Below are 16,321 nucleotides of genomic sequence, written 5' to 3' on the forward strand. Positions count from 1 at the left end.
ATCCGATGTCTCTTGGATCTACGTAATGAAGAGTGGCTGATTCGACAGTACTGGAAACGATGAAGAGGAGTCTCTATGGAATAAGGCTCCGTGCATCCCAGCATAATTTGCACATGTTAAGCGACGGCGTTTTCTGTTTCGTCTTCATGGCGACTAATGACGAGATACCACTGTACTATGATATGAGCTTCTGGCGACATTCACCTAATGAATTGAATACTTGAATCTGAAGCTTGGCTGCCGTGAACGGTGTGGTTATAGATGTTACTTGTGCCATTGATAAGGTCAAGTCCAGCAGGCGAATGCACATGTGGTACTTGCTACACGCTTGATACTAATCAGAGCTGCTTGCTATCGATCTTCGTAGTGGTCTGTATCGCGATAGTCGCACTCCATCCTCGCACCTCGATTTTGACAAGCGACCCCGCGAAGCTTACGCAGCTGATGGAGCTCCCTAACAATCTATTATAGTATAGATCTAGAAAGTTACTAGATGACCATTTTCTATACTATTTTTTGGCATGAGAAAACATGCTATGATGGTATAGAAATTCTTTACTATTATAGTGTGTACATTGTTCTACAGGGCCAATTCGGGACAGCGGAATCGCATGACGGGCTCGGCGGATTGACTAGCTTCCCACAGATACTCTAGAATGATGACTGTAGTCCTGGTTCTTCATGGTAACTTCACGAGATCCGAGTGATCGCGGTTGACAGCTTGACTAAATCACGCATTCGTCTCCCACGGCCGGCTCCGTGTCGCTGCAGAACTACTCACTAACATAGTAGCAAGACCTTGCATTTTCCATTTACCATCTAACGGAGAGACCGTCTCAGCTCGCTTCTATCAGGTTTATAAACGCTACAGTGACGTACCTGGATTGCAGTCGGAGATTCTTTGGTTTCGTAGAAGCGTACAATACCCGAGTCCTTACAATGAACGCTTCCGGGAATTTGTGGTTTTGTTCTTTCAGCCAGAGCGAATTTTCTGCGAGGTACGGGAGTCAATGTGCGAGCATTGTGTTGATCTTAGAAAACGGGATGTAGTGTGCTTATATCCATCCCTTGAGTTGGTACTCGGAGGCAGAGACATTCTATCGTGGAACCAAGACTTTGAACGCGCAATTGCTTGCACCGTCCATAACCTGGCCCCGAAAAGTAGCGAGACTGTCAAAATTACACAGGTAGAAAACGAAATGGGCCAAGATACCATCAGGGTTTTTAATTGGTGGGAAACTTCGGAGAACGTTTTCGATGTGAAGAGCGCAAGGTTGCCACGAATATTGTCCAGAAGGGCCACGTGTGCAGGGTACGGACATGCAGGCGAAAGGTTGAATACTAATAATCTGCAAAGCTGAAGACGCGAAAGGTACTGGTACTGAGCTTAGGCTATCTCAACAGTGGCGTTCGCATCTTCCGACCTTGGGGCTGGTCTAACGGGTACATCACAGCCGAACGCGATCCACAAGTTCGAATGAAATGAGACAGGCCAATGTCTTGTCCGTCAAAATCACGAAAGAGAATATATAGCCCCTGTGATTGCCAATGCTTCAGCGGTCGATGCCGAGCGTATTTATAGGTTCGACAAAGTGATCCCCGCAAGAGCATCGAGAATACGGGAGTAAGCAGGCCCAAAGGGTATATATATAGTAAGCAATCTGAGTGCCCCTAGCCTTGTGAGGCATGTGCATAAAAGCGCGGACGTCACGTTGCTACGTACATTGTCAGAAGAAGTTTAGGCCGACTAAACAACGTTCAAGTGCAGCGCTATGGCAAATTCTCAACCGCTATCTTGGATGGTTAATGACGGCTTTCTACAGATTCCCCTTCGCAAGCTCACCCGGCTCACCCGGCTCACCCCACCCCTTCGTACGCCGATAATTCTGCGTTAGCCCCTCCAGCCTCCACAGTTTCCCACTTCCATCGTCGACCTTCCCAAACGTGAACGCGAATGTCCCATAGTGATGTAGAACCCCATCAAATGTGACTCGGAACGGACTCCACGCTGCCCCAAATAAATGATCGACCTTGACGTCCGTAGCTTCTAGATCCGGCGCTTCGTGGACCTTTGGTGCTGGCTTGGTAGGATCCCTCCTTTTCTCTCCGTCCTCGATAATCTTTACGAAGTTTTCGATCGAGGTACGTAGCACAATGGTAAGCTTTTCTTTCTCTTGAGCATCGTGGCAGATAGTGGCGGCATTGTGGGGCAGAGAGAGTAAGCTCCAGGGCGAGTCGGAGGGGGGATCCCGCGCCGGGTCCTGCCGGATTATTGTGAGGTTTGCATTGGCAATGAAGAGTTTCCCGAGGCCTTTGGCATCGCTGTCGTTGATGCGGTCAAAGAAAGATTGGATAAGCGCTTTGATGGCTTGAATGTCCGGGGTCTCTCTGATGACTGTCATGGCAGCAATATGATGTTGATCTGAGTGTCTTTCTAAGCCGACTATATCAAGTGCCGTAGGCAGCTTACGTGGACGATGAATCGATTTGGCGAGGTCGTTGTTGTTCAGAGGTGGTGGAGCTGGGAAGTACCGTCGATGCCGAGAGCCGGCGTCGGGTCGATCTTGACAAGGCGAATTCGAACATCTCACGTGTAACGCTGCAACAACAAATTAAATACCATCGTCGTGGATTCAGGGATACACTTTTTGAGGTTTATTGCACTGCCAATAAAGGACCGACAGAATTAGACTAGAGATGGTAGACACGTCGAAGCGGCGAACGGTACCATAGGTATGCATCGTTCCTCGATATTCTACTCCAAGCTCGTAGTACCCACAACATGTGAGTATGACTATCTCTATGGGAATACACTACTAAGCGCAGCCCCGTACTCCGTATAACTCGTCCCCATCTTCTCAATATCATAGTCATTCCAATATCCACCCCCTACAACACCACCGCTCGAATTCCACCCCTGAAACTTTGTCTTCGCAGCCGTAGGCGTTGTCCCATAGCTCGGCTTCGAATCATTCGTGACCCACACTAACGGCACAACCTTCAGCCCCAAGGTACTGGCCCAGCTACTGGGAATATTGCCCGCGCCGCCGTCGTAGCACTGCAGATACGCGCGGTCGAACAGAAGGTTTGGCTCCGCAAGACCCTGATTCGCCTGGGAGATGACGGACTTCCAGAACGCTGTGTTCGTGTACGGCGCGCCGGTATACTTATATCCGATCTTATTCAGCATCTTCGCGAAGGTGACGGTACTACCAACATCATACAAACTCTCGTCATCATTGTTCACAGCATCCAGTCCCCACGCCGTCTTCACCGCAGCGAAGTTCTTAGCTAAAGGTGTGTCGGTGCCAGGCCCTGGCTTGGCCATTAGGTCCTTGACGTGCTGGCTATTCATAGAAATCTCGACGCGGTCTACGGAGGAGCTGGAGGCTTTGAAGGATTTCACCTTCGCCGCGAGAGCATCGCCGCCGGTGTAGGTGCCACCCGAAGCGATTTTGACGTCGGTACTGCCCGGCGTGTTGGAGTAGTACATGATGGAACCGTCTTCGAGGATACCGACGCCGAAAATAACAAGGGAATTGAAACCGGAGTTTGTGAGGGCCGTCGTGTTGGATTTGAGGACATCTTTGAATAGGTAGATGGCGCGTATGTTTGCGCCGAGAACGGAGCGGAGGAGGAGCTCGATGAGCAGTAATCTGATCAAGCTGTAGAGAATCATCTTGGGATAAGAAGGCCACAAAGTCAAAGTTGCCAAACGAATGGCCCGAAACGAGTGATGTATCTATGTCTTGGTATTGATTACGCCGAGGATTGTCCTGATCTCCCCCGGTTGTTCCTACCCCACACTGTGACCTGCTGTGTTTGGACGGTGTCGCCTGATTAATATATACGCTAGATCTTCAGTGTACTATTCTGTATATGGAGTCTTGGAAGTATCGAATGTCGGCTAAAAGCGGCATTTGTGCATTAGCATCACTATAGCAGCTCAACCAGCCTGGGGGCTATCTGTAGGAATACTGTTATATGCATGAAGATTCGCTCGGCCCACGGTATATTTTCACACGTGGAAAGTAAACGTGTAAGACAAAAGGGCCGATGTTCACAGTCGCAAGCACGATGCGGGCCGAATTTGTGGAATGATTAGAGATGGATGCTACGAACATAGCGGGATTATCCCTTCAGTCCTTGCGGGACCCTGTATGGGAATTAGCCTTTGAAATCTATTCAGAGCCAATTTTCTCCAAATCAAAGGCACAGTAAGCGTGCAAATAGCCCTACTCTTGCTGCTTGAGTCGCGTACCTGCAAGGTCCTCCTGGGCATCTCTGATAAGGAAACTGTACACTGTTAGTTTCCACCCGTCTCAGGCTTGATCGCAACTTACTTATACCACCAAATTGTCGGGACCACGGTTCCCAAATGCCACAAGCTATGCGCATCTAGCATACCCTTCCAGGGCGGGAAATCCAGCAGCTCCAAGCTCATGACCATAATGATCCACGTAACGATAAAACCTGGCCACATGGCCCAGGTCCTTCCCACCTTCCTGTAATGTGTAAAACTAAAGCCGCTCCATAGCAAGTTTTGCACCACGCCCACTGCGACGTTGGCAGCCATATTGTACGTGTAGTCCCACTTCCAGAGCGTGAGGTATGTGACGTGCAGTGTATAGAGTAGAATACACGTGGTTGTCCACACCCTCAGCACACTCTGTCTCATGGGCTCCCTCCTCTCAAGCCTGAAGATCCGTATCGCCGCCATGTACATGCCGTACAGCACCTGCGCGCCTGCCGCGAAGTAATCCAATTTCTCCGTAATATTGTAGTCCCTTGTATGGAAGATCATGCTGAACGTCCAGCTTGCCAGTCCAAAGTATCCGAACGCAATGTAATACTTCCGTAAAGCATACGTTGGCGGGATCTTCTCGCGGATCTGGGTCATGCCCCAGCTATGGGCTAGGTAGTTGAACAGGGAGAAGATGACACTGAAGGGCTCTTGCATGCCGAGGAAGCGGTAGAAGGGCCATTTGCCATGGTATTGGTAGACTGGTTGCATATAAGGTGGATCGCGGGCGAGGCGCTTGTCGGTCACGACGTGCTGGCATGTATAGTCGCATTCGGCGGGGCAGTCCCAAAGGAGAACTCGACGGTGGATGGCTGCGGTCATAAGTAATATGAACGAGCCTAGTTTCAAACAGGACACCACGTACGTATGGGCGTAGAAGCTTCACCGCAGTTTGCTTCCTGGCAGGTCTGTGTGTAGTTGTTAGCATTGCACAGTACCTCGAGTAAACACCACGAGCAATTGCATACCTTTAGACATTCCTTGAAGTCTGGCAGCCTGTCGCCGAGGGATGCGTGTGCTGCAGCAGCCAACAAAAATAACACGGCAGCGGTTTGCCATGCTGAGACCTTGCGCATCTGCATCATCGCTGTGTTTAGGTGTTGTGGTACGCGAGCACTGCGGCAGCTAGCTCGTCTGCCAAGACTTTCTCAGCCAGCTGGCACACCCCCCAAAGTGGGAAGAGTGGCAGATGCTGGCGTGCTCTCCTGCGCAAAAAACATTCCAATCACTCCGAGAGTGTGTCGAAGAGGAGTGGAAGCCAAAAATTGGACGGGTAGGGGATCGAACCCTAGACCTCCCGCATGCAAAGCGGGCGCTCTACCACTGAGCTACACGCCCGTGATACACTCTTTTCAGAATGTTGTTGATAAAATGAAAACCTATGCTATATATATTCCAACACAATCGTGTATACCATAACACTGAGTCGCATGTTTTCTTGGTGCACCATCCGCCAGTCGTTTGAATTTGATTTTGCACCGTGTTGTAGCGCGTACCCAATATCGATGGGGTAGGCTTCGCCGCCTTGCCAAGAGCGGGGAGCTCCTGTCCGGCTTAGCGCATATTACATAATTTTCGCTTGAGCGCCCACACCTGCGCCCGAAATCTAATACCAATCCACGACCAAGGCCACGAGCACGACAACAACCTCCACCATGGCTGACTCCGAATACGTACGTGACGACTCTCCACCGATTCGCAACTTCTATTCTAACGCTTCTGCAGAATGCCGCTGAGGCCGCCGAGATCAAGAAGAAGAGAACCTTCCGCACCTTCTCCTACCGAGGAATTGGTCTCGACCAGTACGTTTTCGTTCCCCCGTCGCAGGACAACTCGATACTCATATATCTTTCAGGCTCCTCGACCTCTCCTCTGAGGAACTCCGCGATGTCATGCACGCGCGCGTCCGTCGCCGCATGAACCGCGGTCTCAAGCGCAAGCCCATGGGTCTCATCAAGAAGCTTCGCGTTGCGAAGGCGGCCGCCCCTCCGAACGAGAAGCCCCCGCTCGTCAAGACTCACCTTCGTGATATGGTTATCGTCCCCGAGATGATCGGCAGCGTTGTCGGCGTGTACAGCGGCAAGGAGTTCAACCAGGTTGAGATCAAGGCGGAGATGGTCGGTCACTACCTTGCCGAGTTCTCTATCTCATAGTGAGTATTTTCCATCTGCATATGTTGCTGGCAAGTTGATTAACGTTTGCAGCCGCCCTGTCAAGCACGGAAGGCCCGGTATTGGTGCCACCCACTCTTCCCGTTTCATTCCTCTGAAGTAAGCGCCGGAACGGACAACGTTGGCGGCAAAATGGGTGGCGTTGGAATTCACGGATTACATGCATGTTCTTGTGTGGTATGGCTAAAGGCCACTGGCGGGACAGGTACGCTGGGCAAATAGGCCTGGTAGATGAATCATGAACTACCATACACTTGTCATCTTGTGAATCGGATATCTCCTTCGCGAAGCGACTTCATAGGTGGATGTGCACCGCGCTGCATATCTCATATAAGCTCACGCTGGTCAATGAATATCACAGTCCAGGTCTTAGCCGTGGGAAAAAGGCCCACATGAAACTTGGTTTGCATAAGCCACCACAAACCTATCGACTACTGCAAGAACGGCACGGTGGCGTTGTCCTCCGAACTGGGAGCCTTGTTCGTTATCCAGTATTCTCGATGCCGAGCTCCTCGAAGCTCCTCTGCGCGCTCGCGACATACCCGCTTTCAGAACAGCTATCTCACATCAGCGCCGTCGTACACCCATCCTCTGCCCCACGCCTACCCATAGTTTCACTGGTGATTCTACATTGCCACAACCCCCCTAGCGATAATGAGCCCTAATGGTTCGTCCCGCTCCAATCGCGCTCAAATGTTTCCTCACGTCTAAGTTTAATACCCCTGCCACTGCCCCTATCCCTATCTCGGCCACTACCGCTTCCTCGACGTCCAATTCACCCAATCCCCCCACGTAACTCAATATAACCATTCGATTTCCCCATGGCGCAACTCTCCTCGACCTTGGCTGCTGCATCGGCCAAGAACTACGTCACCTCGCCATCTCTAGTCCGTCTCTGAGTCCAGCCCGGGTCTACGGCCTCAACATCAATCAGCGTTTCTTCGACGTCGGCTACTCCCTCTTCCGCTACAGGGACAGTTTCGACGCGACATTCATGCAGGCGGATATGCTCTCTGCGCAGTCGGGCTTGACGGTAGCGAAGGGCAAGATAGACGTTATATGGATGGCGAGCGTGATTCATCATCGGGGGTGAGAGCAGCAGAATGTACGGTAATGGCGATGCTCACGCTACCAGATGAACAGAGGAAACGTTGCTTGTGGGGCGGATGATACTTGATTTACGGAGGTGGGGAAATATAAGTATGAGTCTCGGGGAAGGGAGGAGTGTTTCTACCAGCATGAGGAAGGGTGGTCTTAAAGGTTGTCTAGGTAGGCGAGTAAGAAGAGTGGAGGGTGGGAGATTGAGATTGAGATTGAGTCGCCGAAGTGGGAAGAGACGCTGAAGGTACAGACGTGGACGGGGATTGACCTGGGGGGCATGTGGGATGTGGAGATTAGGTCGTAGCACGTGTGAGGATGTAAGATTGACTACTAGAGTTGTATATGATGATCGTAGCGATGAGTATATTCATAATCAAACCAAAGGTATGCCTCTCTTCGAGCCCGCCCCCATTACTCCTATGTATACTTTCTTAAAAGAACGCACACCACCCAATATACATAGCCGCCAAGTTCATCGGATCCTTCGCCTGCCTTATAAGACTATCTACATACCCCTCTACACTCAAAGGGACACTCTCACCCCTCACAAACCCACCCAGCTTTCCTTTCACGATTTCTAGAACCTCCTGCGGACTCTCCGGAACGCCTGGTATCCTCCTCTTTTTCTTGCCGCCCAGGAAATCCGCTGTAGGATCATGCACGAACGTCTCCAGGATGGTGATAAGTGTGTCTTCATGCTGACGCAGCAAAGAATACGTAAGCTCAGCTGTCTTCCGGAACGGCCCTTCTATGCCTGCGGGGCCCATAGCGTCAACCATGTTGTGAGTGAGCCGAAAGGGGACAAGCTCGGGTTTCTCGAAAGTGAGGCCTTTGTCAAAAAGACAGTTGAAATCGACATGAAAGGTTCCGCCGTTTCCTTCTTCGAGCAGGACATTTTCGCCGTGGCGATCGCCGAGGCCAAGGACATGGCCTACGATACTCATGACGGCGCACGACCTCGTGTATCGTAGCCTTGCGGCAAACCAAGCCTCGGGTTCTGGGAACGTCTCTACAAACCACTCGTGCAGCACGGGCTGGAACTTCGCGAGGATCTTATGCGTAAACAGATGTATGTTCTTGGGGTCCGCACATGCTTCGTTGAGCAGCATGCGTATCTCTTGGTAATCGATGCTGACACTCTTTTGGCGATATAACCGTATTATGATGTCTCGCATGGGCTTCAAGCCTTCAACCCATTCGATGGTACCGCACTCTTCGTTGAGCGGCGTAACTCCATATGTCTTGATGTAGAGTCGGCGCTTGCTAGCCTCGATGTTCCTAGTCAGGGCGCGATTGATCATTGAATTGAATTCCATGAGTCGCTGATCCTTGCGGAGGTCATCCTTCGGCTTGCACATGAGGCCATATAATCGCCCATTGGAACCTCGCACAACAATCTTACGCGGGCGCTGAAGCGATGACAGGACTAGAACATCGTCCCTGAACTCAGCTATTGTGACAACGTCTGATGCGAAAGGATTGTGTGCTCGTATTAGTCTGCTATCATTGGTGGAGGGAAGGCTAGGGGTCATATTGGATTCGACAGGCACCACCAGAGCACAAGGTGCAAGCTTAGTGTTGAAACGCAGATCCTTGGATAGGCTGACGTGTGACACTCTCTGTTCAACTGGAGTGTCACATGCTGACAGCAGAGCATCGGCAAGACGTTGGCCATGGTTGATAAGGCTCTTGAGTTCCAAGGCGCCATTCTTGCGCTTGGAGTGATCCTTCCTTACGTTAGCGGGTTCCACTAATTCTTGCACCTGACTACCTACTCGAAGCTTCTGTAGTATTCCGCCACCCCGAGCCCGTCGATCGTCCTGCTGTGAATTCTGCACAGCTAAAAGCCCCCACAGGGCTTGCTGCGGATACTGGCCGGTCACTCTGATGATGATGAGCTGGAGAACTTCCCAAACGCTCTTGTTTGGATGATTGATACGACTAATGATCTGAGGAAAGGCAGTATACCATGGGTAGGCCGGCATACGTTCACTCGCATACCGCTTGACGTAGGCATTGATGTGGTTAAGGTGGTTCATCTTGTGCTGGTGAAGGTCCTTGTCCTTGGGTAGCTTGGGCTGCGAGTTCATCTCCATTCCCATGTCCAGCCAGAGAGTGAGAATCTTGGGAATAGTCTGGTAGTAGTACTTAGATCCATACACAGTAGAGCGGATATAGTTCTCGATGACCAGTTTCGTTAATTCTCCGGCCAGGAAGTTGCTTGCCTGTTTGTTCACTGGCAAGGCTTTCTCCGTCTCGTATAGCTTGAGATAGTATCGGCCAAGGTAGTAGTGTCCCTTGTCCCACTTAGGGAATGTCATGATTCCCCGCGCATACTCCTCTTTCAGCACGAGACTTTGGGTTTGACCAGCCCTATCAAGCCACTTGGCGAGCAGCAGCTGAGCATGACATTTGACCCTGTTCGCAGCATGTGTAACATCGCCAGTGGCGGTTGTAGATACAGAGACACTAACGTCCATAGGTGGCATCTCCCTCGTGGCAAATGAGTTGGTGGCAAGAGCGCCTCGCAGGTTCTGAATGGCCTTTCGATGATGTCCCTCCTTCCAGAGCATTTTGGAGTATTCAATCTTTGAAGCATCGTCGCCGAGCTGAGTAGCATGCATGATGGAGTTAAAAGCTGCTGATGAGAACTCTCCTTTCCGTGCGAGTCGTGCGGTGGTCAACCAGGCTGATGCAATCTCCAGGTCGGTAAATTCCAAACTATACAGGATCAGCAACTACAACTTCTATTGACACATGCTGATGCTTACTGAGACAGCTGCATAGCTGCGCGACGCACTCCAAGCAGATACTGCTTGTCCGAAGTGTAAGCGCCCAAGAGGTCTAACCGCCTATCCAAGTTTTCGAAGAGCACTCCTCGATCTGATGGGGCGTGACTGGAGAGAGCACTGATGGTCTCAAGCTCGTATAACGTGTGCAACTTGACAAGATGGTCGTGAGAGTTGTGCAGAGACGCAGTCACCGAAGCAGACAGTCCGTTTGACAAGGCGGTGCGTAGGTCGTTCACTGTGTGCTTGAAGGCGTCTGCTTTACCATGCCGCAATGCCAGCAAGGCCTTGCCTATACCAACATTGAAGTCTGAAGAGGAGGTGTTGACTGCTCCGGATGGTTCGGTAAGTATCCTATCTAGTTGGTCCCATTTGCCTGTTGACCACGCTGCTTCTGCAGCAAAGGGTAAGGTGCTCGAGGAGACGAAACGGGATGCATGAAATCCGTCCACATAGTTGAGGATTGCATCTGCAAGTAAACATGAGCAGGACAATATCGCTTGCCGCAAAGATTGTGCTTACCATACTGACCAGACTCTTTTAAGCAGGTCAACAGGTTGACCTGCGCCTCTGGATCATTTGGCTTCTCCGCGAGAGCAAGCTCGTACCAGGTCTGAGCAGCTGTCCAGCGTCCTGCCTTCCTGTGCTCCATAATTTGCTGCTCTGGGTTCAAAATTAAAAGGTGAGCAGATATGCCCTCAATGCTGTCTGGCTCATCAATTTGGGCGTAGATGTGTTGAAGATGCTGCAGCAGATCATCCTTGATGAGTTCTTCACCCGCAGTCTTGGCCTTGTGTTGCTCTTCGCGATAATATTGCTCCCAGTGAAATAGCGCGCGGGCATACGACCTGCATTCGACAGCTCGCTTGGAGATCACCTTCGCGGGGACCAGGCGCAACAGTGATTCGACCGCACTAAATTGCTTGATTGCTTCAATCTCATCGACCTCATTGATCCCTCGACCTGTTTTGCCTGCCATGATTCTTGCATCGGACATGACTTTGCGTTTCTCCTGCAGCCACAAGGCAAGGTAATCAAGCACTTGGAAGACGTTCTACATAGGGTTAGTAAGTATTCGTGCAGTGCACAAGAATATGCCGACTTACCTCGCTACACTGCTTTATGTTCGTAGCCTCCGTATGATCGCCCCCTTGCAAACCGGTCCGAAGAACTGTCAGAAGTTCGAGCCCGACATTACTGACATCCGCCTCGTCACCTCCGACCACGACGCTCAGCACAGCATATGGAAGAATGAAGGAGGCAATAGAGAGATCTTCTCGTCTAGCCACCCTTCCTATAGTAGGAAAGAACATCTTCGCATTCTGCACTTTCGCTTTCTGGAGAATATCGTATGTAAATGTTCGGAGCCAGGTGGAGTGGCTAAGCTCGAGGCTGAAGATTGGATACTGCGCTGTTGGAACGTCTTCATTGGTAGTGAACCGGTACTTGGAGTCTAGGAAAGGTGTCAATACTTTTTGAACAGGCTCTGGAAATTCGTCCCAGCGTTGTGTTGCTGGTGTAGACTGCGAAACACCTCGGCCGGACTCATTTACATTGTTGAATCCACAAAGCGCGCACAGCTCTTGCATGAGCCATGCCAGCCAGCCTTGAGATCGAGCATTCGTTGTCGAGAGGAATACCTTCACCAGTACTTCTTCCAACATGAAGGCAACGAACTGTATCACCTCCGCGGCCTGTTCGAAATTATGAAGCACTAAAACTTGTTTCTTTTCACGCACAGTTTCAACACGGTACGGATCAAGGCCACCAACAACCCCGAGACATTGAGCGCAAAGTGTACGTAGCTCGATATGATATCCTGGAAATCGTACGCAGACATCGAGCAGTGAACGACTGAGGGTGATAAGCGCAGGGAGCGGTTTTTGATCGATAGCAGATTGATGAAGAAGCTTTTGGTTTTCGTCCAGGAACGGCACGAGCTCCTTCAATGCGTGTTGTACAACGACCGAGTTTTCGTCGTTGCATCGCTCACTGAAATAGTTCAAGAGTGTGATGGGATCCTTCTTCGCTTTCAGACGAGCTATCTCTGCCTCCAATTTCGCTAACATCGGAATGGAAGATAGCGATGCCAATTGCCCGACTAGGCTTTGTAGTAGTTGGTTGTTTTGCACTCGCAGAAGATCCAGAGTAGCGCTGGCCTTGAGCCGGGTCTCGTCCGAGAAGGATGACCAATGGTGAACAATCAATGCGAACGTTTGGCCAAGAACAAGTTTCAGGTGAGCTTCCTCTAGAACAGTGAGGAGGAGCGACCAAACGTCAAAAGCTTGGTCGCAAAGATGAGGATCAGCCATGGCGGACTGCAGACACGCTCGAATCTACGCATGTTAGCCCCTTCAGCGACGCTTTGGATCGCTGTGATTGACGTACCTGAGTAAGAGCATGACAAGAGTCTTCCCGTGCAAACGTTATCAGCTCCTTGATCGCTCCGACGCACCTTCTGCGTTCAGTCAGGTGATGGTTACCGAGCTGATTTTCGATCGGGTTTGTGAAGTCTGCCATCACACCAAGGACATGTTTAAGAATGAAAGTTTCCACCAGGTCCTTTGATTTCTTTCTAGATGCAGCTTTGCGCTTTCCGTCCTTTTGCTTCTTAAGCTCAAGGTCACCTTTGACATCGTCAAGTGCAGCAAGTCTCCTAATGCCCTCGTAATACTACAGTGGTCAGCTACCCTCAGCAACGTGAGGCTTGTACTCACAAGTTCCTTTTCATTAGCGTCGCGATCTGCCGCTAATTTGAACATTTCACTGGCCATGGCAGCGGCGTCAAGCTGAACCAGATCATGCAGCTTTTGTCCTGTTTGTCGGACACCCGGCGCAACAGCCACCAAAGTGTCTAGAGCCCGTCGTTCGACATCTGGACCATGTTGACATAAGAGCAAAGCAATAATTCGCGCAAGGTGCGCTCGTGGCTGCAAGCATATTTCCTCAACCGTAGTCTTTTTCGCATTGGCGATGCGTTGTAGAATATCCGTCCTCTTATTCAGTACGAGCACCGGGAGAACATCCTCGTGAATGAGAATCAACAGCTGGTTGACATAGGAGATTTCACCGATCAACTCCACAACGAACTTTGCTTTCTGTGGGTTTGTGTTCAAATCATTGACAATGGAGAACCCGATGGTCCTCCAGTACGGCCTTAAAAGCTCCTGGGGTGATGTGTGAAGGTCGTCGGCTAGAGAGCAGAGCTCATTGTATGCTGCACCGTAAATAACCGTATTCGTGTGGCCCAGGTACTCTACCAGCTGGGCAAGGATGAGATGCAGCTCTTCTCCGCTGCATGTCCGTGCCGCTTGACCATATGCCATGATCAAAGTCTCTTGCTGCGCCGGGACATTGCGTCTAGTCAATTCAGCTAAGAACTGCATCGTCGCTCTGCGGTTCTTGTCCCGAACATGGCGAGAGATGTCATCTCGGAGAAATGTCATAAGAGATCGAGATGCTGCTATCCTCAATTCGCGTAAAGACCTCTGCATTGACTTCAACAGCCATTCGCCTAAAGAGCTTATTTCCAGGCTGAGGTATTCCGTCTCGGAAATGTGATTGAAGATGCGCCCGATAGCAACGGCCATTAATACTCGCGGTCGAGATGAATTTTGAAATCTGGCTTCTTGGGTAATAGCAATCATTCCAGCAATAGCATCCTTCCACATTTCGCCGAGAACCTGGTGGTTCCAGTATACCTTTGCTTCGCGCTGCACCTTGTAGGTCGGATCGCATAGTGTACACGGTGCGTCCTTCCAGCGATCTTGGCTGATCTCCGGCACTTTCATACATTGGGTCGCAGCGCAGGCAATCTTGGTCAATGCTAAAAGCATCTCAGTTTGCTCCTGGTCAGAAGCTTGCGTGTCCTCCGGCAGCTTGGCATATTTCATTCTGCACTAGTCAGTAAGTGAGTCTCTTTGTTCAGAACAAACTTACTGGATCGAGACGTGGAAATCTTTCAAGTCCAAAACCGGTGAGTTGGCAGAGCTTCCATTGAGCAACATGACCAGATGGTTCAAAACATCAGAAGGCGCATCGTTGTCGGCCTCGGGTGCTGTTCTGCGACGTTTCGCAGGCGGTTGCTCGTCGACCTTGTTCATTGAGCGAAAACCGCTGATAACAACAATCGACTGATCGTTCAACTCTTCGTTCTCAAAAGGCCGACCTGTCTCTGAGCATAAAATGGCCCGAAGTTCCCGAACTTCAGCAGGCCAGTCGCCAGGTGCTGTCCAGAGACATATAGACAGCTGTCCACAGTTAGAGGGTCAAATAGGAAGAGCATCCACACACAAACCTGTAAGTCTTTCTCCAATGCAATCAGCTCTGAAACGTTTTGACAGACTCCAGCAATGTCTGGGATCATGGTATCTGTAACGAGTTTCTTTACATGACGGCCGATGATCCCCGTTCGCTCATCCCTGAGTATTTGTTGAAATATAGACTGCAAGCGTATCAGCACGTAACCGAATCGGGCCTGATTCGCGCGGGAGAATGGCCTTGAGAGGCAACTTCGCAGGCCGTCAAGCAGCCCCGAAGTAAGAGAGATCAGCGCTTGAGATGAACAGGAGAAATCGTCCTCGTTGTCTAAATCGGGCAAAGCTAGGATGGCCAGCGACTGCAAGTACAGTGCTTCAATATCGTCATGCAGAGGTCCCCGTTCTGCACCGGCTGTCCATCTCGTGAAGCTAATCCACAGGTCTAGGCAGCTGTTTAAGGCCCACGGTCGCATGCTATCAAACGTAGAATCGTTGGTAGTCCTTTGCTTGGATGTGAAGCAGCATTCTATGAGAATTTCAAGTAGACGAAACGCCAGGTATGTCGCACTGACTCTAGATGTGACGGGCCTCTGTAGACCTTGGGGCAGAGCCACGAGGTGCTGGCTTTCAGGCCAGATATCGCCAATGCTAGTCGAAGATGGAAGAATGATGCCAATAGATGGACACAACGACTCCAACGGCTCTTCACTAAGCTCCACGGCAGCTGTTATGCCTGTCAGATCAATTAGCAGTAGACTCCTCTGTTACCAATGTGAGACCTACTATCAACGCAGGATCGGAACAGTTGAAAGACCGACCAAGCTTGACGCAAACGACTGGCGGTCAGAGTGAAGGATTTTAGGCATGTACTCAGCAGTTCCAGCACGGTCGGATGGATACGAAGAAGTCCTTGGCGTACCATCAATCCCAACAGCTTCGAGAACAACCAGATGACAACCGGTGGGCGCGGATTGCCATCTTCTTCCTCAGCGTGCGTTGGAGCGAACCAAAGATAAGGCTTCTGGTGGAATATGATGATGAGAGCAGCGATGCATTGAGTACCTTGCTCCTCCAGGTGCTTCGAAGCGAATGGGTCTTCTCTGAAGAATGGGTCTATCCCGCCCTCGGTAATGGCGAGGATGAATGCGATGCATACTGGGTCTGGATCCTCTAAAACAGGGTTAGACAAAAACTCCTGGACAAGTTCGATGAAGGGTTGTTTGTTGACGGTATTCTGCTGTGCTCTGACGTTGGCTGCACCTCGCACGATCTGAGCGGGGATGGTGGATGGTGGCGGAAGACCATTGGCATGACCATACGGAAGGTGGCCGTTGGGTCCTGGCTGAGGCGCTTGCCGCTGCGTCGAACCCCCGCCTCTGCGGGCCATCACGCAAAACTATTGAACGTGCATAACGAATGGGTACTGGAAGCCAGGTGTTCTTGGGGCTGCTGCCACTTGGGGTCTTTGTCGCGGGCCCAATATAAGCGATAGGTTCAAAGCAACGAATGGATGGCGGTATTCCGCAGGCGCAGTGATCGAGAATGAAGAGGTGGTAGTGGAGAACGAGTGCTTACGACCTGAACCAAATGGGGTGCGATGGGTGTGAGACGCGCCTACCAAAATCGTCGACTCGACGCGACGCCTGATCCCGTGACCAATGCCAAGACAGTTAATCGAGCTCCAGTTCGCTCTGCCTG

The 16,321-nt window shown here is 50.9% G+C and overlaps 5 protein-coding genes and 1 non-coding gene across 6 annotated transcripts; 1 reads left to right on the forward strand and 5 right to left on the reverse strand.

The window, feature by feature from the left end:
• Positions 1-1,817: 1,817 nt before the first annotated feature.
• N0V89_008415 (uncharacterized protein) lies at positions 1,818-2,402 on the reverse strand (the record flags this gene model as incomplete). Its single annotated transcript, XM_056217171.1, has 1 exon — positions 1,818-2,402. One exon carries the CDS (start codon positions 2,400-2,402, stop codon positions 1,818-1,820), a length of 585 nt encoding a protein of 194 aa, XP_056068727.1.
• Positions 2,403-2,800: 398 nt separating this feature from the next.
• Positions 2,801-3,679, reverse strand: N0V89_008416 (uncharacterized protein; the record flags this gene model as incomplete). The annotated part of the gene is made up of 1 exon (XM_056217172.1): positions 2,801-3,679. One exon carries the CDS (start codon positions 3,677-3,679, stop codon positions 2,801-2,803), a length of 879 nt encoding a protein of 292 aa, XP_056068728.1.
• Positions 3,680-4,235: 556 nt separating this feature from the next.
• On the reverse strand, positions 4,236-5,388 carry N0V89_008417 (uncharacterized protein; the record flags this gene model as incomplete). Its single annotated transcript, XM_056217173.1, has 4 exons — positions 4,236-4,296; positions 4,344-5,115; positions 5,169-5,211; positions 5,272-5,388. 4 exons carry the CDS (start codon positions 5,386-5,388, stop codon positions 4,236-4,238), a joined length of 993 nt encoding a protein of 330 aa, XP_056068729.1.
• A 181-nt stretch (positions 5,389-5,569) lies between these two features.
• On the reverse strand, positions 5,570-5,641 carry N0V89_008418. Its single transcript has one exon. It is a non-coding gene; the product is annotated as a tRNA-Ala (tRNA).
• Positions 5,642-5,958: 317 nt separating this feature from the next.
• RPS15 (ribosomal protein S15) lies at positions 5,959-6,456 on the forward strand (the record flags this gene model as incomplete). The annotated part of the gene is made up of 3 exons (XM_056217174.1): positions 5,959-5,976; positions 6,029-6,105; positions 6,159-6,456. 3 exons carry the CDS (start codon positions 5,959-5,961, stop codon positions 6,454-6,456), a joined length of 393 nt encoding a protein of 130 aa, XP_056068730.1.
• Positions 6,457-8,006: 1,550 nt separating this feature from the next.
• On the reverse strand, positions 8,007-16,010 carry MEC1 (serine/threonine-protein kinase M1; the record flags this gene model as incomplete). The annotated part of the gene is made up of 10 exons (XM_056217175.1): positions 8,007-9,302; positions 9,351-10,296; positions 10,347-10,833; positions 10,887-11,418; positions 11,471-12,700; positions 12,753-13,037; positions 13,082-14,258; positions 14,304-14,614; positions 14,662-15,356; positions 15,407-16,010. The coding sequence occupies 10 exons, from the start codon at positions 16,008-16,010 to the stop codon at positions 8,007-8,009; spliced, it is 7,563 nt and encodes a 2,520-aa protein (XP_056068731.1).
• Positions 16,011-16,321: the final 311 nt, after the last annotated feature.

The sequence above is a fragment of the Didymosphaeria variabile genome, assembly GCF_027946475.1.
Source record: "Didymosphaeria variabile strain IMI 356815 chromosome Unknown scaffold_6, whole genome shotgun sequence".
Taxonomy (NCBI): Eukaryota; Fungi; Ascomycota; class Dothideomycetes; order Pleosporales; family Didymosphaeriaceae; genus Didymosphaeria; species Didymosphaeria variabile.